General features: G+C 35.1%; 1 protein-coding gene across 10 annotated transcripts in view; it reads left to right on the top strand.

Moving 5' to 3' along the window:
- Positions 1-27,745, top strand: part of BLTP1 (bridge-like lipid transfer protein family member 1) — a 217,450-nt gene that overhangs the window by 24,406 nt on the left and 165,299 nt on the right. For all 10 annotated transcript variants that reach the window (XM_039479082.2, XM_074396938.1, XM_074396937.1 and 7 more), the window contains 8 exons: positions 13,882-14,068; positions 15,543-15,624; positions 16,904-17,097; positions 19,322-19,401; positions 21,577-21,727; positions 24,735-24,891; positions 25,293-25,371; positions 27,568-27,659. In XM_039479082.2, the coding sequence (XP_039335016.2) occupies positions 13,882-14,068; positions 15,543-15,624; positions 16,904-17,097; positions 19,322-19,401; positions 21,577-21,727; positions 24,735-24,891; positions 25,293-25,371; positions 27,568-27,659 (1,022 nt within the window). The remainder of the gene's footprint in view (positions 1-13,881; positions 14,069-15,542; positions 15,625-16,903; positions 17,098-19,321; positions 19,402-21,576; positions 21,728-24,734; positions 24,892-25,292; positions 25,372-27,567; positions 27,660-27,745) is intronic.

The following is a 27,745-nucleotide window of genomic DNA, read 5'->3' as shown; positions in this document are numbered from 1 at the left end:
CTTTGTCAGATGGGTAGAATGCAAAAATTTTTTCCCATTCTGTTGGCTGCTGGTTCACTCTAATGATTGTTTCTTTTGCTGTACAGAAGCTCTGGAGTTTAATTAGATCCCATTTTTCTATTTTGGCTTTTGTTGCCAGTGCTTTTTGGTGTTTTAGTTGTGAAGTTGTTGCCTATGCCTATGTCCTGAAGGGTTTTGCCTCGGTTTTCTTCTAGGGATTTTATGGTGTTAGGTCTTATGTTTAAGTCGTGAATCCATCTGTAGTTAATTTTAGTGTAAGGTATCAGGAAGGGGTCCAGTTTCTGTACATGACTAGTCAGTTTCTCCAAAACTGTTTATTAAACAGGGAATCCTTTCCCCATTGCTTGTTTTTGTCAGGTTTGTCAAGGATCAGATGGTTGTAGATGAGTGGTGTTGCCTCTGAGGCCTCTGTTCTGTTCCATTGGTCTGTATCTCTCTTTTAGTATCGGTACCATGCTGTTTTGATTACTGTAGCCTTGTAGTATAGTTTGAGGTCAGGTAGCATGATGCCTCCAGCTTTGTTCTTTTTGCTTAGAATTGACTTGGCTGTGCGGGCCCTCATTTGGTTCCATATGAAGTTTACGGTATTTTTTTTTTCCAGTTCTGTAAAGAGGGTCATAGGTAGCTTAATGGGAATAGCATTGAATCTATAAATTACTTTGGGCAATATGGCCATTTTCACAATATTGATTCTTCCTAATCATGAGCATGGAATGTTTTTCCATCTGTTTGTGTCCTCTCTTATTTTCTTGAGCAGTGGTTTGTAATTCTCCTTGAAGAGGTCCTTTACATTCTTTGTTAGTTGTATTCCTAGGTATTTTATTCTCTTTGTTGCAATTGTGAATGGCAATTCATTCTTGATTTGGCTCTCTTTAAATCTGTCATTGGTGTATAGGAAGGCTTGTGATTTCTGCACATTGATTTTGTATCCTGAGACTTTGCTGAAGTTTCTTATCGGTTTCAGAAGATTTTGGACTGAGATGATGGGGTCTTCTAAATATACAATCATGTCGTCTGTAAATAGATACAATTTGGCTTCCTCCTTTCCTAATTGAATACCCTTTATTTCTTTTTCTTGCCTGCTTGCTCTGGCTAGAACTTCCAGTACTATATTGAATAGGAGTGGTGAGAGAGGGCATCCTTGTCTAGTGCCAGATTTCAAAGGGAATACTTCCAGTTTTTGCCCATTCAGTATGATACTGGCTGTGGGTTTGTTGTAAATAGCTTTTATTATTTTGAGATACGTTCTGTCAATACCTAGTTTATCGAGAGTTTTTAGCATAAAGGGCTGTTGAATTTTGTCAAAGGCCTTCATTGCATCTATTGAGATAATCATGTTGTTTTGGTCTTTGGTTTGGTTTATGTGGTGAATTACATTTATAGACTTGCTTATGTTGAACCAGCCTTGTATCCCTGGGATGAAGCCTACTTGATCGTGATAAATAAGCTTTTTGATGTGCTGTTGCAATTGGTTTGCCACTATTTTATTGAAAATTTTTGCATCTATGTTCATCATGGATATTGGCCTGAATTTTTCTTTTCTTGTTGAGTCTGCTGGGTTTTGGTATCAGGATGATGTTGGTCTCATAAAATGATTTGGGAAGAATACCCCCTTTTTGGATTGTTTGGAATATTTTCAGAAGGAGTGGTACAAATTCCTCTTTGTATGTCTTGTAGAATTCAGCTGTGAACCCATCTGGACCTGGGTTTTTTTTAGTTGGTAGGCTATTAATTGATGCCTCAACTTCAGCCCTTGTTATTGGTCTATTCAGGGTTTCAACTTCTTCCTGGTTGAGTCTTGGGAGAGTGCAAGTGTCCAGGGATTTATACATTTCTTCCAGGTTTACTGGTGTATGTGCATAAAGTTGTTTGTAGTAATCTCTGATGGTAGTTTGTATTTCTGTGGAATTGGTGGTGATATCCTCTTTTTCATTTTTTATTGCATCTATTTGATTCTTCTCTCTTCTTTTTTATTAATCTGGCTAATGGGTCTATTTTGTTGATCTTTTCAAAAACCAGCTCCTGGATTTATTAATTTTTTGAAGGGTTTTTTTTGTGTCTCTATCTCCTTCAGTTCTGCTCTGATCTTAGTTATTTCTTGTATTCTACTAGCTTTTGAGTTTTTTTTGATCTTGCTCCTCTAGCTCTTTTAATTTTGATGATAGGGTGTTGATTTTAGATCTTTCCTTGTTTTTAATGTGGGCATTTATTGCTATAAATTTTCCTCTAGCCACTGCTTTAAATGTGTCCCAGAGATTTTGGTACGTTCTGTCTTCATTCTCATTGGTTTTGAAGAACATCTTTATTTCTGCCTTCATTTCATTGTTTGTACAGTCAACATTCAAGAACCAGATGTTTAGTTTCTATGAAGTTGTGTGGTTCTGAGTTAGTTTCTTAATCCTGAGCTCTAATTTGATTGCACTGTGGTCTGAGAGACTGTTTGTTATGATTTCCTTTCTTTTTGCATTTGCTTAGGAGTGATTTACTTCCAAGTATCTGGTGAATTTTAGAGTAGGTGTGATGTGGTGCTGGGAAGAATGTATATTCTGTGTATTTGGTGTGGAGAGTTCTGTAAATGTCTATTAGGTTTGCTTGGTCCAGATCTGAGTTCACGTCCTGGATATCCTTGTTGATTTTCTGTCTTGTTGATCTGTCTAATATTGACAGTGGGGTGTTAAAGTCTCCCACTATTATTGTGTGGGAGTCTAAGTCTCTTTGTAAGTCATTAAGAACTTACCTTATGTATCTGGGTGCTCCTGTATTGGGTGCATATATATTTAGGATTGTTAGCTCTTCTTGTTGCATTGATCCTTTTACCATTATGTAATGCCCTTCTTTGTCTCTTTTGATCTTTGTTGGTTTAAAGTCTATTTTATCAGAGACGAGAATTGTACCTCCTGCTTTTTTGCTCTCCATTTGCTTGGTAAATCTTCCTCAATCCCTTTATTTTGAGCCTATGTGTATCCTTGCATGTGAGATGGGCTTCCTGGATACAGCACACCGATGGGTTTTGACTTTTTATTCAATTTGCCATTCTTTGTCTTTTGACTGAGGCATTTAGCCCATTTATATTTTAGGTTAATAATTGTTATGTGTGAATTTGATACTGCCATTTTGTTGCTAGCTGGTTGTTTTTCCCATTAGTTCGCTGTTTCTTTATTGTTTCGATGTTCTAATAATTTGGTACGTTTTTGGAGTGGCTGGTACTGGTTGTTCCTTTCTATATTTAGTGCTTCTTTCAGGAGCTCTTCTAAGGCAGACCTGGTGGTGACGAAATCTCTGAGCAATTGCTTGTTTGTAAAGGATTTTATTTTTCCTTCACTTATGAAGCTTAGTTTGGCTGGATATGAAATTCTGAGTTGAAAGTTCTTTTCTTTAAGGATGTTGAATGTTGGCCCCCATTCTCTTCTGGTTTGCAGGGTTTCTTTCGAGCAATCTGCTGTGAGTCTCATGGGCTTCCCCATGTGGGTAACCTGACGTTTCTCTGGCTGCCCTTAGCATTTTGTCCTTCCTTTCAACCCTGGTGAATCTGATGATTATGTGCCTTGGGGTTGTTCTCCTTGAGGAATATCTTTGTGGTGTTCTCTGTATTTCCTGGACTTGAATATTGGCCTGCCTTGCTAGGTTGGGGAAGTTTTCCTGGATAATATCCTGAAGAGTGTTTTCCAGCTTGGATTCATTCTCTCTATCACATTCAGGTACACCTGTCAAACATAGGGTAGGTCTTTTAACATAATCCCATATTTCTTGGAGGCTTTGTTCATTTATTTGCACTCTTTTTTCTCTAATCTTGCCTTTTCATTTTATTTCATTGAGTTGATCTTCAGTCTCTGATATCCTTTCTTCTGCTTGGTAGATTTGGCTATGGAAACTTGTGTATGCTTCATGAAGTTCTCATGCTGTGTTTTTCAGCTCCATCAATTCATTTATATTCTTTTCTAAGCTGTTTATTCTCATTAACATTTCGTCAAACCTTTTTTCAAGGTTCTTAGTTTCTTTGAATTGTGTTAGCACATGTTCTTTTAGCTCTGAGAAGTTTGTTATTACCCACCTTCTGCAGCCTGTTTCTGTCGGTTAATCATAGTCACTCTCCATCCAGCCTTGTTCCCTTTCCGGTGAGGAGTTGTGATCCCTTAGAGGAGGAGAGACCTTCTGGTTTTGGGTGTTTTCATCCTTTTGCACTGGTTTCTTCCCATCTTTGTTGATTTATCTACCTGTGGCCTTTGTAGTTGTTGACTTTCGAATGGGGTCTCTGAGTGGATGTCCTTTTTGTTGATGATGAATTTATTTCATTCTGTTTCTTAGTTTTCCTTCTAACAGTCAGGCCCCTCTGCTGTAGGACTGCTGGACTTCTACTCTAGACCCTGCTTGCCCTGGGATCACCTTAGGTGGCTGTAGAACAGTAAGGATTGCTGCCAGGTTCTTCTTCTGTTATCTTTGTCCCAGAAGGATACCCGCCAGATGTCATCCTGAGCTCTCCTTTGTGAGGTGTCTCTTTGGGTATATGGGGGTTGGAGAGCTGCTTGAGGAGATAGTCTGTCCCTTATAGGTGCTCAAGTGCTGAGCTGTGGGTTTTGTTGTTCCATTCAGAGCTGCTGGGCAGGTATGTTTAAGTCTGCTGCAGCAGAACTCATAACCACCTTTTTTTCCCCCAGGTGCTCTGTCCTGGGAAGGTAGGGTTTTATTTATAAGTTCCTGACATGCTAATGCCTTTTTTCAGAGATGTCCTGCCCAGTGAGGAGGTAACCTAGTCACAGTCTGCCAGCAGAGGTGTTGGTGAGCTGCCCTGGGCTGTGCCCAGTTGCTGTGTGAACCTCCTTGTGATTTTGTTTATGGAGGTATAGTTAGAACTGCCTCAGTAATGGCAGACTGTCTCTGTAATGGCGGACTGCCTTGGTAATGGTGGATTGCCTTGGTAATGGTGGATTGCCTCGGTCGTGGTGGACTGCCTTGGTAATGGTGGACGCTCTTCCCCCCATGAGCTGAACCATCCCAGGTCCAGCTGTGCTTGCTATGAAACTCTCAATCCAGAGTGTTTCAGATTGCTGGTATTTGTTGGGGCCTGAGCCACATCACCTGGCTCCCTGTTTCAGCCCCCTTTTTTCAGTTGAATGGGTGACTCTGTCTCCCAGGCGTTCCAGGTACCAGTTAAAATGGCTGCCCTGATTTGTGTGACTTTCTGTGCGGAGACCCGCTGCACTGGCTGAAACAGCTGTGCTGGAGACTCGTGACACTTTTCCGCCTGGGAATCGCCTGGTCTGTGGGAGTAAAAACTCGTTTGGAAATACAATGATCACTCACCCTCTGCATTCTCACTGGGAACTGCACTCCAGAGCTGTTCCTATTCAGCCATCTTGGATTGTCCCTATTTCAAAATTAATTCTTACGAGATTCTTCAAGGCCATCAAAATTTACCAGAAAACTCATTTAAATTATTAGTTTTCGAATTTACATAAGCAGTAGTTTAATCATGATACCTGAATACAAATGTCCTGATTATTAGGCATATGCTTTAAAGGCCAGTGAGTGAGCTGCAGACCTGGACCTGCCCCTAATTGGATCAGCTGTGATGAATAAACAAATGGTGACTATATAAAAATGAAAACAGGAGTACTCTCAAATCCATCTCTAACTTGCTGGACATGTACAACAGATTCTCTCCTTTTAATATTACAACTATGATAAGATACGGTTTCATTAATCGAAGACACCAAGACATAAAGATAAACGTATTAATTTCTGAATGTATGTTGACAGCACTGATAAACACTAAATACTGAATACTAAAATATTTTCAAGCTCCCTCAACATTCCTATTTTTCAGCTTTTATTCTTCCATTATCTCATTTATTTTATTAATTATTGTCGCCTCTGCAACCAGAATGCACTCTTCTGCACTAGTGAAGAATTTTTCCTATATTCACTGCTGTATCTCTGGTGCCTAAAACAGTGACTAGTACATAGAAGATGGTGAATAAATAATTCTTAAATTATTAAATAAGAATAATAAATAGGTTTTAAAATTTTAAGTAAGATTAAACAAAATACCTAAATCACTTTTTTCCTTCCAAAAATCGCTTTAGAGAAGTATTGAACAAATAGCAAGTCTATAAGCATTTAAAAAGCACCTTTTGAGACCAGGCATGTTGGCTCATGCCTGTAATCCCAGTGCTTTGGGAGGCTGAGGTCGGGGATCACTTGAGCCAGGAGTTTGAGACCAGCTTGTACAATATAGCAGGACCATGTCTCTACAAAAATTTTAAAAATGAGTTGGGTGTGGTGGTGTATGCTGGTAGGCTTAATTACTTGGCCTGAGGTGGGAACGTGCCTCAGCCTGAGTTACAGTAAGCTATGATCACTCCACTGTGTTCCAGCCTGGGTAGCAGAGGAAGACCTTGTGCCTAAAAAGAAAAAATAAAATAAAAAACACCGCTTGGTCTCATATTTTAAAAGAGAAACATTGTAGCTCAGTTCACACCCCACCTTTATTATCTTGTTTCTATTTATTTCACCCGCATTAATAGTATTACAGCTAGAGACCTATATGATTAAACAGTAAATCAGATCTCTAAGCTTGGGTTGACCTCCAAGCTTACATGGCCTGTATTTCGTCAAGGCTTCTGTCCAGGATCTTTTCGTTTTCAATATTCCTAGCCTTCTACCATCCTAAGGAATATTTTATGTGGCAACACTCCTTTCATCCTCTGTGCCTGTATCGCAGTGTTATACACTTAGATACAAAGAGATAGATTGCCTAAAAGCATACCCGTAGAACAGAAACACAGGGAAAAGCACACATACAGAGAGGCATATATGTGCACACAGAAATGGGCCTGCACATATAGGTACACTTATGTACAGAGAAACATTTTCAAAGATGAGTGCATACATGCACACACACTCACACAGCCATATATACATGCACACAAGTGCTAATACACTCATTGTATTCCCCTCACAGAGATAAATACACACACAGAGGCTGCTTGCAAAGGTATCCTCCCTGCCCCCAACATATAGACAGGGGTACCATCCCAGTTCAGCAGAGGCATATCCCCAACAGAGAGCATGTCCCCTCATAAACAAGTATCCTTCCAAATGATAGGCACTTATTCCAAAGGCATTCATCTCTCATATACACATGCACACATGCGTGTACACACACACACACGAACACATGGCTTCTTTTTAAAAAAAAGTAATACATTGAGAATGGCTGCATTGGATTCTTCAGGAACTGGACAAAGTAGGTAAATAAATAGTAGAAAGGATATAGGATATGATCCCTGTAACATTATTTACTAATATTGCGACTTAAGAATTTTAACTATTCTGAGCTTCATTTTTTAAATGTATAAAATGAGAACTCCTCCACTTACCTGTAGGATTGCTGTACAAAATAAATACTAGTTTTTTTGGCTTTGAAATCAGATTCTTACTAGTCACATATATATCTGTTTTCAAGTTATTCTCTTTAGATAATCTTTCATTTCAGAATGTGATACAATGTTCAGAATGATAATAAAGACAGCTCAGCTCTATTGCACTCTTGCTGTGTTCCAGGCACTCTTTTAGGCACTCTGTATACACACTTTTATTTAATCCTCACAACAACCCTAGTGATTGTAGCCCAAGATTTCACAACCAGCAAGAAGTAGATTGAAACCCAGATTTCTAAATACTAACCTCTTCACCACAAAATAAAAGTATTTATCAATTATGTTAATGAATAATTACTATTTCAAAGCAAAAATGTTATTTCCGAAAATATTAAAAAAATTATTTCTTCATGAGAAATTAATCAATATTCAAAGCTTACATGCAATATTTAAAATCACTAGGTTCTTTTAACACTAGATTTCTCACTGACTTTTCCCTCTGCAGGGCATTTTGAAAGCAGTTATTTTTGTTTCATTCACGATGATAGTACTGAGAGTAAAAGTAAAAACTTCATATATAATTTAAGAAAAGAGTAATCAATCGACTCTTCTAAATGTATTCTCTACCTTGATTCCTCTGTCTTTGAAAGCAGAGATCTTTCCATCCTCCTTATCACTGAACATGGTAGCATTCACATAGTGGGCTCCTTCCCTAAATATTTGTTAATGAAATACCCAGTAGATAAAAGCTATAGCCAGGTACAGTGGCACGTGCCTTTTGCCCTAGCTTAGGATGCTGAGGTGGGAGGATGGTTTGAGCCCAGAAATTTGAGGCCAACCTGGGCAGCTTAGTGAGACCCCATCTCTAAAATAAAAATTTAAAACTTATAGACATAAAAAAGTCTTAACAAGCAGTTAATTTATGGAGAAAAAAGTAAAAGTAAATGCATGTTGTGGAACTGCTTAAGCCTTCTCAACAAGCAGCTAATTGAGACTCCTTGTTTTCCAAAGAGAAATTAGAAAAAAGATACTTATTTAATTTTGTAATTGGGAACATGCTATTTGTAGTAAAAAAAGGTAAGGTGCAGAAGTGCTGCCAAGGCCTTGTAATTCTTAGAATCAATACTTGATACAAAGACAAAACAGTCCACTGACCTTTTAAAAACTGCTCAGGGTTTTCTATGTATGTAATTTATTTAACTCACAAGATTTAGATGTAACAAGTTTTAAATTATTATAATATAGTAGGCTAAAACCTCTAAATAATAAAATAACAGAAAGGGACATGCTTTACCATCATTCTTTCATTTCTTGTTGTAAGACTTTCTTATGGTTAAGAAGAAAGCATGACTATTTAGATCCGTATTTATTTAAACACTGTGATATATCATTGCCTGTTAAGAGTCAACTGGTCCTACAGTTTAATTATTTTCCAAAAGACAGTCTTTCTCCTAAAAACAAAATAAAGATTTTTGACAGATACAATTGTTCTTTAGCTGACAATCATCTATAGCAGATCACTAATTTTATAACCTAGGGAGTATTTACAAACATTCTATCGTAAACAAATTAGATGTGTTTTCTCGCTTGTTTTAAAGGACTGTACTGGATAACTGACAGATCTAAATGTGCTCCTGGTATAGAATTTGGGCACTTGAACACCCCTCTTTTATCCTAATAGAGCAATTCAAAAACTTACTAATAAAAATCTTGGCCCTACCTGCAGACAGACTTTGGTCCATCTTCTTGGAACTCTGAATGGACATCCGTCTATCCAGGCATGTGCCCCAATTAGGCTTCTAATTTTTCCATCAAGAAACATCAACTTCCTTCTTGGTTAACTGTGGAAGCATATGGATTTGCCCTTAATCAGCAAGAAATACTGATTATAAGGTCTTGTTAGTGAACATAATCTGTTTTAATATTATATATAATGATTATATACTCTACTAATTTTGTTAGACTTTTACCAAAAAAAAGCTTAGTTTCCAGCCTATTCAATTCCTCTGTCTACTATAGTCCAAATTCTTCCTGAGTAATGGTAGACAAATAATGTACTTAAACCATATTGTTTATTCCTACGTTACTATTTGACATTATGTCTTTACTTTTGAAGGATATGACAGTGAGCATGTTTTTAAGAATGTCATTCTTCATGCTAGAGAATTTCCTTTAAAAAAGCACAGGGAAGAAAAACTTAATTGACTTTTCACCAAAGTTGTGCTCCTCTTGATGAGAATTAAATGTCACACTTTAGGTAAAATTATGGGCAAATTATTAGTAATTGCAAAAGTAGTAATTGATAACATCTATCAACCTCTAATATCCCTGTAAAATAGAGGTGTGGAATCTTTTTTTCTATTGAAAATTGTCGCCATACAAAAAATTGAAAAAGAACATTCAAGCCAAAAACAATTTAAATATTCTTAAATGTTAAGAAGAACACAGAATATCCAAAAATTATAATATTTCTGTTCTAGATTATGGGCAATTACAAAGAGCAAACAGAGACACAGCAATTCAAGACACTGAAAGAAATTATGGGAGAGAGCCATTCAAGGGAAGGCCAATATTTAAGCTCTTCCTATTAACCTGAGGTGTATGAATCTAAAGTAGTGGCTACATTTTGCTATGTTTTTCAAATAAGTTAAATTTATGGCACTCTCCAGCCCAATAACCTTTATTGGCCATGCCTGCTAGGTCTTCGGGATCCTCCATACACAGTTTCCAAATCATGCCCTATTACCCTGTTACTTTAAATTTATCACCAGATTGAATTTCTAAACACACTGCTTTTTATTTTAAACTGTACTTTAAATTCTGAGGTACTTTAAATTCTATGCAGGATTGTTGCATAGGTATACACATGCCATCGTGGTTTGCTGCCTCCGTCACCAACACCAGGCATTTCTCCCACTTTTAACCCTCCACAACCTCCCTATCCCCCAGCTGTCCCTCCCCTAGCTCCCCAGCCCCCAACAGACCCCAGTGAACATACCCATTTTCTAACCTCAGTGCCCTCCATCTGCCATTCATTCTGCTTTCTGAGAAATGGGCAGAACTCTAAATATTGTCAAACCATGACCCTATTGGGACCACACCAAATGGTCTATATCAAAGTTAGAAGTTCTCAGTGTTTTTCCTCCAATCACATTCACTGCTCCCTTTCTCCTTTAATTGTAATTGTTTATATGCATCTGCTCCACCAAATAGATTCAAGTAGCACTCATTTCCCTCTTTCTTTTTTAAATTGCCTTCCCAGCTTAGCACAATGATTAATAAAGGCAATGCCCCAAATAACTGTTAAGGATTTTTATCAAAAACCGCCTCTTTCATGAAAGACATTTGGATCAGTTATTCTTGACTTAATACATGTATTCTGGTGAATAGCAATTTCATTTTAAAGAGATGTAATATTTCATGATCAAATGAAGTAACTGCTTTCCTCAAAAAGAAAAAATGCTGGATTGGGTGAAGTGGCTCATATTGGTAATCCCAGCACTTTGGAAGGCCTGGGTGGGAGGATTGCTTGAGCTCAGATTTGAGACCAACCTGGGCAACATAGTGAAACCCTGTTTATACAAAAAATACAAAAATTAGCCAAACATGGAAACATGCATCTGTGGTCCCAGCTACTTGGGAGGTTGAGGTGGGAGGATCACTTGAGCTATGGAGGTTGAGGCTGCAGTGAGCCATGATCACATCACTTGCATGCCACCCTGGGGGACAGAGCTCAAAAAAAACTGTAAACAGTTTATGATTGTAGTCTTCATTCTGTACTCTAGAAATTATTTAATCAGAGAATTTCTGAAATCGGAAAATTCTAAAGTGGTCAAAGTCTTCAGGCTTACCTTTAAACTGTCAGTTCCTTCTGAATACTGCAGGTGTCTTCATCCTTTCGACACGCTGCAATCAGTATTTATGATAAGAATTTCCAAGGACTTATTTGGGCCCCAGTTGATAAGGCTGTTTTATAATACAAGGAGCACTGGACTGGAAGTTAGTAGATTAGGTTTTTGCTCTGACTCTACAAGTTAAAATTAGAGGAATTTCTCTTTCTTAATCAGTAAAATGAGAGGTTTTGAAAGTATTAGTTATTTCCAAATCGATGAGGGGTTTTGAAAAGATCAATTATTTCCAAATTTTGTTGTTTGGAACAAAATTCTAGGGCAAATAGCATGGGATGTTAGTTCAAATGGACCTCCTCTACTTTCTAACATCACTGTCGCCCTATCGCTTTATTTGTTCATACTAATATCCTAAACACTGAAAATAATTTAAGAATAAAATATCTAATATAAATATATAAAGAGGTATATTTTTCTTTCAAAATCATAAACCAACTATATAAACAAAGACTTTGTTTCAGCTCCACTGTAATCTTGTTAACAGTATGGCTTATGTTAACTAAATATGTCAAAAAGAAAAAGTTTATTCAAGAGCAAATCATCTAACAAATAGACTGCAAGATTAATAGAAGCATGACATGTAGGGGAAAATATGGACCTAAAGTAAATCTCTCTAAGGAACAAACTAGATAGATTTTACAAATGAAATGAAAGGCAGAAATATTGGACCTGTTCAAACTTAAGTGAATGTATCAAAAGCCAAGACTGAAAAGAACGTGGCTGTAAGGAATACGTTTAGCCATCTCTGCAGTATTAGTTAATAAGATAACTTAAATGCCACCCAAAGTTATTCTTCAGATAGTTGATAGCAATTGTTAAGGAAAATAGTAGGGCTGGGCATGGTGGCTCATGCCTGTAATCCCAACACTTTGGGATGTCAAGGTGGGCTGATCACCTGAGGTCAGGAGTTTGAGACCAGCCTGGACAACATGGTGAAACCTCATCTCTACTAAAAATACAAAAATTAGCCAGGCATGATGGCGGGTGCCTGTAATCTCAGCTACTTGGGAGCTGAGGCAAGACAATCGCTTGAACCAAGGCAGCGGATGTTACAGTGAGCCAAGATCATGTCGTTATACTCCAGCATGGGTGACAGAGGGAGACTCCATCTCAAAAGAAAGAAAGAAAAAAAATTTTTGCAGCAGTTGCTAGGAACAAAAGGTAAAAATGCTAGTTTAACAACTGGTACTGTAAAATCACAGTCTAGAGACTCATTAACATACTGCCATTCTAAGTCACACATGAGAAACTCCAAAATACCCATTTCAAACTCTCAGGATATATTGTATGACAAAACTTAGCCATTGTTCAAACTTACCTAATGAACAGCTGCTCTAGCTGTTGGAATACATTTTCTAGACATGAAGTCTACCCCTAATATTCTACAGATGCCAAATACTAGCCCATTTATGCTAGTCCCATCAGGGAAGAGTGTATCATATAGCACATAAGGTGGGGGAAAGCTATGTGCGGCAAGAGAATGATAGCAAAACAATAGAAGACTAAATATTAGTGAACTAATAGTGAAATCTAAAGAAATTTTGGCTGGCTCAAACTTGTAAGTTTAAACCTATTTTCCTGTAGGAATAAAGTTATAAATGACAGTAGATTACTAGGTGAAAAGAAAGGATTTTTCAACCAAGTGATGATAAAATCAGTTTTGTAAACTCCATAATAGTTTTCAAAAACATCTATTATAAAGTGAAAAACATTTAAATATCCATAAATGTTTGAATTTGTTCAATAGAGATACAAATGGATAAAGGGTATAAAAAAGAGGTGTCAGAAAACACAGGGAATTCATTTGATAACAAAAGAAAGCATTGACTGTGGTACCTTTGGATACAAATGGATAAAGGTTATAAAAAAGAGGTCTCAGAAAACATGGTGAATTCATTTGATAACAAAGCATTGACCGTGGTACCTTTCTTCTATGGCACTCTTTGGTTGACATGTGGTGCGTTGTTTTAGATTATTTCCTCAGTAGAAACAAGTACCTCATCCATCACTTTATAGATGGATTCATTAATCACTATTGCCATTTCTACTTAATGTAATTATGTCTTTTATTTGAGAAGATTGAAGTCCACAGTTCATAAAACCTATGTTTTAGTAGCATGTATGTTTGAATAAATAAGTATTTATGAAAAATTCTAGTTTCTTTGATGCAAAAGTTCAAATACCAATATGATAGTTAAATAAAGCATCATACTTTAAACATTTTACTGCATATATTTTGGTATAAAATTATGGCTATATTAGGGTAAAGGTGTACTTTAAATGTTACTTTACTGCTCTTAACATAAAAATCTTTTAAATTTTTTTCAGTATAGAGCCAGAATTTAGAAAATAAAGTTGTTTTTAGAATGCTAAATTAAAATATAAGACTAACATCAACTTTTTTCTTTTTTTGGCCTGTGTTTTGTATTTATTTTATTAATATGCTTCTCTATATCATAGAATTCTATTTTAAAATAAATTGAATTACTTTAGCTGTGTAAAAATGTTTGAGTAAAAACTTTGAAGTTCTTAAAAAGTTGACTAAAAACTTGTTTTGTAATTGGTGTCTTTAGATCCAAAGGCAGAAACCAGGTTATACATCACAGTCAATGACTTTGAATTTCATGTCTATAATCGTTCGGATCTTTATGGACGCCTTCAAGAGCTGTTTGGTTTGGAGCCAACAATAATTCCACCCAAGAAAGAAGATGATAAAACACGGGAAAATGGAAGAACAAGAACCCAATCGAAAATTGAAAGGTTCTGTGTCATACTTGAATTTTATTAATCTCTAGCATTTAAACATTTGCCTTTATTAGAGTATCATTGAGGCTCTGCACCTAAACAGAGTATAATGTTACTTTGCAAATTAACTCAAACTTTTAGTAACATAAATAATTATGTAAGTATTTTGGAAATTGAGATAATATAGAATGTGTAATCAAAAAAAGTCCTGTTCTATTCGCTGCACACCAATCCTACTTTTCTCCATATTAATACTGTTACCAATTTAACTTTTATCCTTTTGAATGTATGTACATAAACATACACATACATATTTCAGGTACATATATAAATATATGATTTTGTTCTGTGTGTTTCTAAACATTTATGTTTAGAATATGTGCTTCATATAGTGTGTATTCCGTAATTTGCTTTTCATTCAGCAGTTTGTCTGTAAGATCGTTTTGTATTTGTGTATGTAGGTCTGCTTTTAAAAGCACATATCTGTTGTATATGTAGGTCTACCAACAAAAATATTCTAGAACAGGATCGGCAAACTTAGACCTGTAACACAAGTCTGTCTGTTTTGTAAATAGAGTTTGATTGGGCCAGAGCCACACCCACTTATTTGTATATTATTTATCTATTTGGTGAATTGCTGTGAACTTTTTATTTCTTAATATTTTTGTACTTTGTATATGGCCAGTTTTCTTAGTCTTGGCTTACCGTTTTCATTTCATTAAGGGAAAATTAATTGGCACAAGGCATTTGGGTGAAGGAAGGAAGAGGAACAACTGGATTATTTTCAGAAGTGCTTAAAACAGTAGAAAATCACCAAAGGGACTTGTACCTTAATCGTTTATGTTTTAAAAACAACTTTGCCTGTAATCCCAGCACTTTGGGAGGCCGAGGCGGGTGGATCACGAGGTCAAGAGAGCGAGACCATCCTGGTCAACATAGTGAAACCCCATCTCTACTAAAAATACAAAAAATTAGCTGGGCATGGTGGCGCGTGCCTGTAATCCCAGCTACTCAGGAGGCCGAGACAGGAGAATTGCCTGAGCCCAGGAGGCGGAGGTTGCGGTGAGCCGAGATCGCGCCATTGCACTCCAGCCTGGGTAACAAGAGCGAAACTCCGTCTCTAAAAAAAAAAAAAAAAAAAAAAAAAACAACTTTGGCTGTCTTATAAAATGTCATATAGTTTTATAATGGACAAAATGGTAGATGTAATGATAGCATATCATCCCTTATAGTTTTGTCATTCTGAAAATATAGATTTGTTATTATAGCTTGTCCATCTAAAATTTGATATGATAGAGTGCTCCAGTAGACAGCTTTAGGAACGTTAGTATTCCTTCAGATGATCATTGTTCTGTTTACTTGAAGTAGTCGTTATATGCATTTGGAAAGGTACAGCTGATATTAATAATACATGTTGTGAGGAAGTGAACTATGTCCTCCTCAGTTATTTTTTTTCTTATTCATGTCAGTTTTATTGTTTTCTTGTTAGAGTTAAAGTAAAAACAGAATCTCAAGATCCCACATCTTCATGGAGATCACTTATTCCAGTCATAAAGGTCAATGTGAGCACAGTAAGTAAATTCTGCTATAATTACTGTTACATGGGGTAGTAATATAGAACTTTTAATTTTTGCAAATGTGATTTTAATGTAAGAAAATTAAATAATTTTGTTGGTTTTTTTTTAGTTCCTATTTCTGTAAAGTGTGAGTGAAATAATTATTTTAACATCAATACTGTTTTCTGACAAATTCGTGTTTAAATTTAAGTACTTACATTTTCTTTTAAGTACTGGTTTAAATTGACCAATGGAATAATTTAAATAGCACCAGTCCTAATGTAGAATCATTTAGCCATTGTTTGAACATGTTATAGTTTATAAAACAGATTTACAAGAAAAAAGCCCATTCGAAAGTGGGCAAAGGATATGAACAGACACTTTACAAAAGAAGACATACATGAGGCCAACAAACATATGAGAAAAATGCTCATCATCACTGGTCATTAGAGAAATGCAAATCAAAACTACATTGAGATACCATCTCATGCCAGTTAGAATAGTGATCCTTAAAAAATCTGGAAACAACAGATGCTGGAGAGGATGTGGAGAAATAGGAACACTTTTACACTGTTGGTGGGAGCGTAAATTAGTTCAACCATTGTGGAAGACAGTGTGGCGATTCCTTAAGGACCTAGACATAGAAATTCCATTTGACCCAGCAATCCCATTAATGGGTATATATCCAAAGGATTATAAATCGTTCTACTATAGGGACACATGCACACGAATGTTCATTGCAGCACTGTTTACAACAGCAAAGACCTGGAACCAACTCAAATGCCCATCGATGATAGACTGGACAGGGAAAATGTGGCACATATACACCATAAAATATGCAGCCATCAAAAACGATGAGTTGGTGTCCTTTGTAGGGACATGGTTGAACCTGGAAAGCATCATTCTCAGCAAACTTACACAAGAGCAGAAAATCACACACCGCATGTTGTCACTCATAGACGGGTGTTGAACAATGGGAACACATGGACATGGAGGGGAGCACTACACACTGGGGTCTGTTGGGGGGAAATAGGGGAGGGACAGCAGGCGGTGGGGAGTTGGGGAGAGATAGCAGGGGGAGAAACGCCAGGTATAGGTGATGGAGAGGAAGGCAGCAAATCACACTGCCATGTGTGTACCTAAGCAACAATCTTGCATGTTCTTCACATGTACCACAAAACCTAAAATACAATAAAAAGAAAAGAAAAGAAAATGTTATAGTTTAGCTAAAGAAAGAAATATGGCCAGAATAGCATGATATAATACCTTTTATCTGGTTTTTTTTTTTTTTAAGGGACGTTTGGCCTTTGGAAATCATTACCAACCACAAACTCTGTGCATCAATTTTGATGATGCTTTCTTAACTTATACTACAAAACCACCTTCAAGTCATCTTGACCAGTTCATGCATATTGTGAAAGGAAAGCTTGAAAATGTTCGAGTCATGCTTGTTCCTAGTCCAAGATACGTTGGTCTTCAAAACGATGAGTAAGAAAATCTTATAAAAATAATAAAAAACTTATTATAGCTAATATAGATACATCTAGAACCTTTAACATCTTTTTAATTTTTTTGCTACAAGTTGTACAAAAATTAGTATATTTCTGTATTTAAGCAGTTAACCGTGTAGTCCTTGTTTATAGGATAAATGGATATGCTATCCAGTGATTAATTTTAAATATTTTTTTCTGCATGATTATAACTATAATTTTTTTACCGTTTTCTCTTAATTGTATTTTGGAAACTTATTTTGGGCAGTTAGCTTCTGTTTGTATGTTAGGAGATACATATTACAGGTACGTTTTTGTTTCTAGAAGACATGAATAAAGAATAAATTGAGGCTGGGCGCAGTGGCTCATGCCTGTAATCTTAGTACTTTGGGAGGCTGAGGTGGGTAGAGTGCCTGTGCTCAGGAGTTCGAGACCAGCCTGGGCAATATGGTGAAACCCCATCTCTGCTAAAACGTACAAAAGAAATTAGCTGGGTGTGGCGGTGTGTGCCTGTAGTCCCAGCTACTTGGGAGGCTGAGGCAGGAGAATTGCTTGAACCCTAGAGGTGGAGGTTGCAGTGAGCCGAGATCGCACCACTGCACTCCAGCCTGGGCAACAGAGTGAGACTCTGTCTCTAAAAAAAGAGTAAGCTGAATAGTTTCATTATGGTGGAATACCATTTTGAGTTAGTAAAAGTTGAAAATTGAATTGAAATTACTCTTGAAAAATTTGGTGAAGTTCAGATGGTACAGTTTTGAGACCCACGTGACATTTCTTTAAGTTACAAACTGTCAGTTTTCCATCTAACTTTGCAGATTTTTTTTTCCTTCAGTGAAGTAGCTGTTTGTATTTATAAGACTCATTATAGAAATGATGTACACTAGACTGACTCAGTGTGGTGGGGTGCTAAGTGGGAGAATGATGGGCTCTGTGATTTTTATGTTTTTTCTCAATTTTTTTTTTTTTTGTGTGTGTAACTGATACTCTGGTTGAATTTATATAGTTTTAGTGTTCATATGGAGAGTTTTCAGTACGGTGTCTCAGCTTTTTTCTTTGTGTATAGGCATCTTACGAGGTTATATTTGAAACATGATTATTTCTTTTTAGTTCTAACTCTTGGCTGGCCTGATGTTAGATTTTCCAGGACTTGGCTAGAAATAGAGAGAGGGTTTTTACTTTATGAGTATCATGATGACTATGGGTCAACTTGGCCTTAGATCATGGACTTGGTTAAGCATCTTCTGGAATGTGGACTGTGTACACAAATCTGTACGAGTAAAGGAATAATACTGAATACGTTGGGATTTTTGGGGGAAAGTTATGGAGAGTAAGACGGAAAACTGTCTTGCTATTAATAATTTGTGTAAAAAAATTTAAAATTGTATTTTTCACTCATTAAAAGTAAGTGTGGAGATTACATGATGAGATTAAACATTAACCTTTGTGATTTAATACCTATTTAGAAAAAAATTGCTGAGGTTTTGCATTTAATATTATCTAATGATTGAGAAGTTAATTTTGATATGCAAGAAGATGTGTGACAAAGAGAAACGTTGTTTAATCAAAGCAAGCAAAGATTGATGGTTTGTGGGAAATTATTGATGGTAGAAAAATGTTCATTCCAGAGTCAAGAGTTCATGATGTTTGCTTTAGATTTATTTCAAGTTGATTAAATATTTGTGAAAATACATAATACGAAGATAAAAATGACAACATTTTTTCTTGATGTGTTTGAATGGTTATAGTTTATTATACAGATAGATAAAATGATACTTATTTAGTTTTTTAGTGTTATTAATATAAAATCATCAAATTTTATTTTAGTTTTGTTGTAGAATGTAGAATATTATTTTATTCCAGTGATCATCTATTGTATTTAAACTTTGTTTTAAATCAATTTTTCTTATTCAAAACTGAAAAGGAAAAACATAAAACCAAATTTTTTCTTCCCCAATTTTTTTCTTCTTGAACTAATTTACTGATAAATTTTCAGTATCATTTTATTATTGAGTCTAATATAGAATAGAACTGTGGAACAATTTGGTAGGATGGTTATTCATGTGAAAGATGTTTTTCTCTCTTTTCAGGATGCTACTTGTTATATACTTTTTAGTTTTTTTTTTTTCTTTTTATTTTCACCTATTGCAACCATTAACTAGTATACTGTACATTTTATATTCTGGAGATTTGTTTAGTTTGCTTTCCCCTCCACCTTTTTATAGACCACCGAGATTAATGGGAGAAGGTTTTGTGGTGATGCAGTCAAATGATGTTGACATCTACTACTACATGGATGAGCCAGGTATTGTTGTTTTTGTTGCTATTTTTTTTAATGTGACAGAGTCTCATTCTGTCACACAGGCTGGAATGCAGTGGTATGATCATAGCTCACTACACCCTTGACCTTCCAGGCTCAAGCAATCCTTCTGCCTCAGCCTCTTGAGTTACTAGGATGACAGAAATAATGCCATCATGCCTGACTAATTTTTAAGGTTTTTGAAGAGATGGTATTTCGCTATGTTATCCAGGCTGATGTCAGATTCCTGGCCGAGATCCTCCTGCCTCATTCTCCCACAGTGCTGGGATTGTAGGCATGAGCCCACAGTACCTGGCCTGTTTTTTTTTTAAAAAGTATGTTTCATAGCTACAATTCTGTTTCTTCTATGAAATGCTGATATCTAGTAATATTTTAAATCTTGCTTAGGCATCAGGAAATGGTAAATGTAGATATGAGTGAAAATATCTGAAAAATATCTGTGTCATTTCTCAAAACTTGAATATTAATTTAGTATTATAGACTAAAAGAGAACATTGTTTTTTTCAAATTCGGTTTTCATAGATATACCTCAAAAATTGAGAATGCAGATGATCATGAGTGAAAATTAAAGAACAGAGTGATAGTTAAGGTAGTTTATCTTAGCTTAGATACTTAGTATGTTAGATTTGAGACTTAAAGTTTAAAGATTGAAATCCATTTAGTTAAAATTCTTGACAGGTGACTTCCATTTTATCAAAGTATCTAAGCATTGGATTTTAAGCTCTTTTTTCATACTTCTCTTTTTATACGTTTCAGAGTATAAAAGTATTTAAGGTCAAAGTATTTTGAAAGTAAAGCTAGGTTGTTATTTGCCTTTTCACCCTGTTGACATTTGCGCTAATGGTGCAGTGCAATGGTGGGTAAAACTGTTGTTGCTTTAACACTAATCAAGGCAGTGTTTCCTAATTGTACTAGTAGTCATTGAATTTTTCAACTGCCACATTCACAGTAAGACAAAATGTCAATGTCACATAAAAATTTCCTTGATTAAACAGTAGAAATTACTTATTTTATCAAATGTTGACCTTTGAGTAAAATGTTTCTAATATCTGGTGTGAGAAAATGGGAATTACACATAAAGCACTTTTGTTGCATACCAAAATATTCTGGTGTCTTGAGGAAAAGCACTTGTGTGATTGAGTTTCAAGCTGTACTAATTGCTTTTTTTTTTTTTTTTCCCCATGGAGTACCAGTTTTATTTGAAAGAGAAATTAGAGACAAACTGTGATTCTGAGCTTTCTTGTGAAAATTAGAACTTTGGAAAATTTGAGTCTGCTGTTACGAGCTTGACAGCATCCCAATAGTTAACAGCTTTTATGATGAGACTACCAGTGATAAAGCAAGTGTGATGTTTTTAAATGTTTAGTAATGAAACATTTCCAAACATTGATCAATGTTTGGAAAAAAATCTGCATTACTCAGTGAACCGGTATTTCCCGAATGAGCAGTGCATGATGTTATAAAAGTCATGCGTAGATTAAAAAATGTATTCAAAGTGCAAGATAGACCAGTAGATTTTAAGATAACAGGGTATGAAAGGTTTAGTGATATAGCTTCGGATTCCACGTTGCAATTAACCTTTAAGAAATTTCCACATGTTGAATTTTGAGGTAGTATCAAAGAAGAGTATCAAATTATCTGAAAAAGCTATTAAAATACTTTCCGCTTTTCTGTCTACATATACGTATGAGGCCAGATCTTTTCCAAATCCTTCAATAACAGATTGAATGCTGAAACAGCTATGAGAATCCACTTGTTTCCTATTAAGCTAGATATTGGAGATTTGCCAAAAAAAGGTCTAATATGTCTCACTTAAATTACTTTGTTTTAGAAAATAGTTATTTTTCATTAAAAATGAGATTAAAATTTCATTTATTTTTTATATATTACATGCTATATTTAATTACATTAAATATTTTATGATGTCAACATGAATTTATTTTAAAAATAATATTTTTAAAAATTACTAAATTTTAATTTTGAACACAGTATTTTTAATAGACATAATACAATATGAGAAAAACCTCTTTTGGGTTCTCAGTAATTTTTAAGAGTGTGAAGGTTTTCTGAGGCCAAAAAATGTTGGAACTGCTGATCTAAGGAAACTTTTTAATGGTCATTTAAAATAACTGCCTTTATATTGTATGTTTTGGAATATAGGACTTGTTCCGGAAGAAACAGAAGAAAATATTGAAGGAGAAATGAGCAGTGAGGATTGCAAATTACAAGACTTGCCTCCATGTTGGGGTCTGGATATAGTTTGTGGTAAAGGAACAGATTTTAATTATGGACCATGGGCTGATAGGCAGAGGTACTTGAATATATTATATTTCTAATAAGTCTTCTAGATGTCTTGAAATGCCTGTAATTTTAAGTAAAGACTAGCTTAAAATTTTTATAAACTGTTTTATAATGACAGAGGAAGATGTTACTGAACACTTTGATCCATATAATAACCTGCTTGTGGTTTCTCCACAAGCAAGTTCATGCCAAAGGTGGAGCTGATTCATTAGAAATATAGTGAATGAGGAGCATATTTGTTGGTTCATTTGTTTTTACAACAATGATTTCTTTTTTTAAAATTTTTTTTATTTTTTTTTTAATCTTTTTTTTTTCTTTTTTGAGACGGAGTTTCACTCTTGTTACCCAGGCTGGAGTGCAATGGCGTGATCTTGGCTCATCGCAACCTCCGCCTCCTGGGTTCAGGCAATTCTCCTGCCTCAGCCTCCTGAGTAGCTGGGATTACAGGCACGCACCACCATGCCCAGCTAATTTTCTGTATTTTTAGTAGAGACGGGATTTCACCATGTTGACCAGGATGGTCTTGATCTCTTGACCTCATGATCCACCCATCTCAGCCTCCCAAAGTGCTGGGATTACAGGCTTGAGCCACCACACCCTGCCAACAATGATTTCTTTATTGATCCCCTACTATATGCCAGATATTGTTGGCACTATGGGAATTCAGAAATAAAAGACGTGTATCTTTCAGTTTTAGTGGGAAGGAAAAAACCAAAAGACTAGTATTAGGTGCTATAATGGAGGTAAATAAAGGGTCTTGATGAAGAACTTAGAAAAGTACCGTGCTAATTTGCTAGTGCTGCCATAATAAAGTTTCACTAATAATGTGGCTTAAGCAACAGAAATTTATTTTTTCACAATTCTAGAGTCTAAGAAGTCCTCCAACAAGATGGTGGCATGGTTGGTTCCTTCTGAGGGCTATGAGGGAAGGATGTGTTCTAGGCCTCTCTCCTTGGCTTTTGATGGCTGCTGTTTTCCAGTGTCTTCATGTGGTCCTTTCCTTGTACAGTTCTGTGTTTAGATCATACTGTCCAGGCATATTAGATTAGGAGAGCATACTCTAATGACCTCATTGTAACTTAATTACCCTTCTGAAGGACCCCATCTCCAAATATAGTCACATTCAGAGGTACTGGGAATTAGGACTTCAACATTTAAATTTTAGGGGTTAGGACTTCAACATATGAATTTTTAGGTTACTTGGTATTCCTAGTATATAGTATACAGTATATAATATATATTAAAGTTTAGGGGAGAGAAGAATTGGGAAAGACTTTTTGGTTGAGGTAACACGTAAATTAAGTTTTGAAAGATAAGTGAGAATTAGCTAGGGAAAGAGGAGGGTGAATCATTGAGGCAAAGGAAGTGTCTTATAAATTCATGAGGACAGTGGAGAATTGTCCTATATAGTCTATAGTAGTTATGAAGTATAGATTTTATAATGGCGGTTATATCTGTTAGTCATTTTATTAATTTTAAGGTAGTTTTAATTTTTAATATATTATGAACATTTTTCTACTTCTTGAATTTTAAACAAAGGGGACATTTACCATTGATTATGAGGGAGCATCTCAGTTTTTATGTACAAAATTAGACATTGCCTAAAGTTAGTTTAGTTTTTCTATTTCTTAACAAGCTTTTTTGAATAGAGAAATACAAGCCAAGTCATTTACATGAGCAGATATTATAAGGCCATTGATAGATTAATGAAAGAGTGCTGATACTGACTTGATGTATTGACTTTTTAAATGCTTTTTAAGAAAGTGCTGTCTAGCTAGACTTATTAGAATAATTATGTATTTGTCAAGTAGTATATTGTATTAATCTTGGTTTATTTGTAGTATATAGGAATACCTGCCTCATTAAGTAGCTAACTAACAATTACATGGTAAATGAATAAGCTTGCTATTTGAAAATTTTTGCATTAGGCTAAAACAATACTTCATTAAATTCTGCGTTAGGTCATCTGTTAACCTTTAAAGTAAACAGACCATAAAATTTCAGGTTAGAAAGAAAGTACTTTTCACATTATTGGAATTAAATTTTCCTCTTGTAAGTCATGCCATATTTGACCTGCTGGAGTTGAAAATGAGAGATTTTACATTTCATTAATTAATAGAGCTATGTCTATTTAAACTCTATTCGGAAATCTCAAGAAAAGTATTTTGTTTGGTTGGCAGAACATTTATATATTGTTTGAGGAAAAAAATAATGCTTTAACATAGGCCCATGAAGTATTTTTGCATTTTTTAGCACTTGAGTAAGGTGTGATTCTTCTTAAACTATTTTTAATTTTACTGTATATTTTTAATAAGTATTGGGGTATATTTACACAAAAACCCAAACTAAAATGCAATGGAAAAATGACACTGAAGATGGAAATTTGCTTTAACAACTCCTTTCAAGTAGATTTTTTTACTGCCAGGAGAGAAGAGCAAAGCATTTCTAACCTGGACTTTAAAAAACCACTCAGGTTTATTTAAAAAGAAAAAAAAATGAATTTTTCACGTGTATTTAATTCACTAATGTGAGCAGTATTGTCTTTTCATTTACATGTTCAAATGGTCTTATGTAGCTATTTCTTCTTCTTCCCTGTATTGAATTTCTGCACAACGATTAGCTGTAATCAGCAATGAATAGTAAGGTCAGTTTTCTTAGCAGCCATCTATTAACATAAGACATAAAGGAAGAAATCTCAGCTGTTTTGATACTGGTTAATTCACTCAGCATTGTGAGAAGTTACTGATTTCTGACATAGCATGGTTTTAGCCTATAAATTTTATAATCATAACATGATTTTAGTTTCTAGGTTTTGATGTCATTTCTACTACCTTTACGTGATTGAATATTTAAGATATTATTCAGTTTTTACTTCTTATTTTCTTTTTATGAATTAGAATACTGATTTTGGTCCCTTATCAGAGGGAATAACATGTCATTATGCTTTCTACCTCCTTATGTAGAGATTGTTATTGTTTGAATAACATGTCATTATTGCTTTCTACCTTCTTATGTAGAGATTGTTTATGGAAGTTTTTCTTTCCACCTGATTATCAAGTTCTGAAAGTTTCTGAAATTGCACAGCCTGGGAGACCAAGACAGATCCTTGCTTTTGAATTACGAATGAATATTATTGCAGATGCTACAATTGACTTGCTGTTTACCAAAAATAGGGTAATTATCATAATAATATAGTAGAAAATAGTGTTTAAAATTTGAACATTATTTTTCAGAGTTTTTTTTTCTGATGACTAGTCTCATACTAGGATTAATTTATATGAGCTATTTTCCTTTCAAATAATTGTACGTATTTTACTTTCATTGTAATTTTATTAAATGTCAAATAATGGAAAGAAGTTAATAGTAATAGACCTTAGGCTATATTTTGGCTCATTTTCTCTTTTATATCTGGCTAATTTGTTTTAGTATATTTTTGGTAAAAATTTCAACTTTTGTTCTTAGAACTTTTAATACTTATTTAACATCATCAATAATTTCTTCTGTGATAATAACTGAAAATTAAAGATGGGAGATATAATTAATGTTTTATATGAATTAATTTTTTCTTTTGGTAGGAAACAAATGCTGTACATGTAAATGTAGGAGCTGGCTCATACTTAGAAATTAATATTCCAATGACAGTTGAAGAAAATGGTAAGCTGCAACTGTTACTTTTTTAAATGATTAAAGAAATAATAATACAGTTTGTTATCATTTTAGATTAACAATAATAAAGTTTTCTATTTCAGTTTTTTATTATATTTTGATGTGCCTGTAGTCATTAAGGGGAAATATTATGTAATTGAGCATTTAGAGAGAAGGGAAACATTTTCTAATCAAGTTCAGTCTTACAATTATATGCTTTTATTATATTCTATGCATCTATTTTGTAGGATTGAGCATAATTTACTTAATGTGTAGTTTTCCAGTTAGACTGGTGTACTATGAGAGTAGGAGCTGTTTTGTTCTTTAGTGTATTCTTAGTGCTGAACCCTGTACCTGATATTTGGGCAGTACTTGATTGGTTGAATACAAGGCTTGGTTTTAGGTTATATTGTTAGTAGATTTTGTCAGGGAGTAAGCTGTGTACTTTGAGTTGCAGAACTTTAATAAATCAGAGCATTTCACAATAAAAGTGTTAGTTTCATCAGAGCTGAGATGGTCTAAGTTCATTATGCATTTGAAATATGGGCACTGACACAGTTAATAATTTGAATAAATACTGTTAAATGTATCAAATTCTTATAACTTCATTTTGCTTTCTTTCTATTTTCTTACTACATTTGTAATTGAGAGCAGTTAAGATGAAATTCTGCTTTATTTACTTTATTGAGAGTAAAGAGTAGCAACTTGCCAACATTTTAAATCAGTTATCATCAGTGTTTCTGTTGCTAAGTTTACTTCATTTTTGTGTAATTCTTAGCTCTTATTTTTTGGTTCTGTCACTTATTTTGCTGCTGTAAGAGGTACCATTCAGGACTGCCTACTTAGATAATCAGTGAATTGCATAGTGTATCTTTTTACCATAACATTGGGACTATTTTAATGTAGAACTAACCCTTATCTACTTTATAAAAAACAATCTTATTAAGACTTGAAGGAGATGCTTGAGATTGCCTAGGACTGCTGATTCAGAGTATGTAGTTGGAAAGAAGCATCTTTTAGAAAAGCCTTACTTACAAGGTGTATGTTGGGATATAAAGGTAGTTGGGAGTTGTACAAAACTGATAATATTTCAGTTAAGGAAGTGTTTCCAGCTTTTCACAATCGATGATACACGTAGGAAATAGCATTTTTACTGTTTTATGCTGTATTATACAAATATGGGTACACTGGAGTAAAGGGATCACCTGAGGACTGAGGGATCAATATCTTGAGCATATCTATTATAAAGTTGTGGCAAGTACCACAGAATACTTTTTGTGTAACTCTTGAGTTAAGGGTTTAAGGAAAGCCCAGTTAGGGTTTGAGTATAGAGGTTAGGTGGCTTTTAAGATGACTGTCAATGGGAAGATGGACTTAGGTTTCAGGCAAGAACAATATATAACAAATAAATTTAAAACTTTTTAGAGATTCAGGTATTTGAAAAAAAAATGCCCAGAGCAGGATGCAGGATGCATGTGGAACTAGGCATATAATAGTGACCACAGAAGTAGTATTCATAGAAAGATTTCTTCAAGAAAGGAAATGCAATACTCTAAACCAGGCGTTTTTTTTTTTACACAGGGGGCCAGTTCACTGTCCCTCAGACCGTTGGAGGGCCGCCACATACTGTGCTCCTCTCACTGACCACCAATGAAAGGGGTGCCCCTTCCTGAAATGCAGCGGGGGGCAGGATAAATGGCCTCACGGGGCCGCATGCGGCCTGCGGGCTGTAGTTTGGGGACGCCTGCTCTAAACGATTCAGCTTTTGTTGAGAATGGGCTATATTGCTGAGAAACTGTCATTACCTGAGGGGAATAGCTGTTATTTAGTAACTGTCATTATATAGGAGTAGTTGAGAATGATGAAAATATGTACCCTTAAGTCAGTGGAAGAAGAAAAGGAGTTGTCTTCTGTAACCAAAAACTATTGTTTAAAGAATAAACTCGTAGTTTTTCAAACTACAAAGGAAAGAAAAATGAGAATAGATATTATATGGAGTTGGAACTTTGTTCCTTTAGAGCAGCCCATATGAGAACGATCACCTATTAAGTTAGCAAGCCCCCTCTCACTGAGGTGTGTTTAATAGTGGCTACCAATTTTCAAGGATTCCTAATTTGGGTGGTAGTAGGAGTTGGTTCCAGTCCAAATATGTTTCAGTTTGTAATTTTTTTTCCTGGTTCTTAATTTTTATGTTTGTATTATTAGGTTATACTCCTGCTATTAAAGGACAACTCTTACATGTGGATGCCACTACCAGCATGCAGTATCGGACTCTTTTGGAAGCAGAAATGTTAGCAGTAAGTCTGTATATGAGGATATACATACTTGTATGAAAAACAAATTTGATTTTAATTTACTTATATAAAGTTTAAGTAATCAGGAA

This window comes from Saimiri boliviensis, chromosome 3, assembly GCF_048565385.1.
Source record: "Saimiri boliviensis isolate mSaiBol1 chromosome 3, mSaiBol1.pri, whole genome shotgun sequence".
NCBI classification, from domain to species: Eukaryota; Metazoa; Chordata; class Mammalia; order Primates; family Cebidae; genus Saimiri; species Saimiri boliviensis.
Note: the sequence above shows the minus strand (reverse complement) of the source record. Positions and strands in the feature narration are given on the sequence as shown.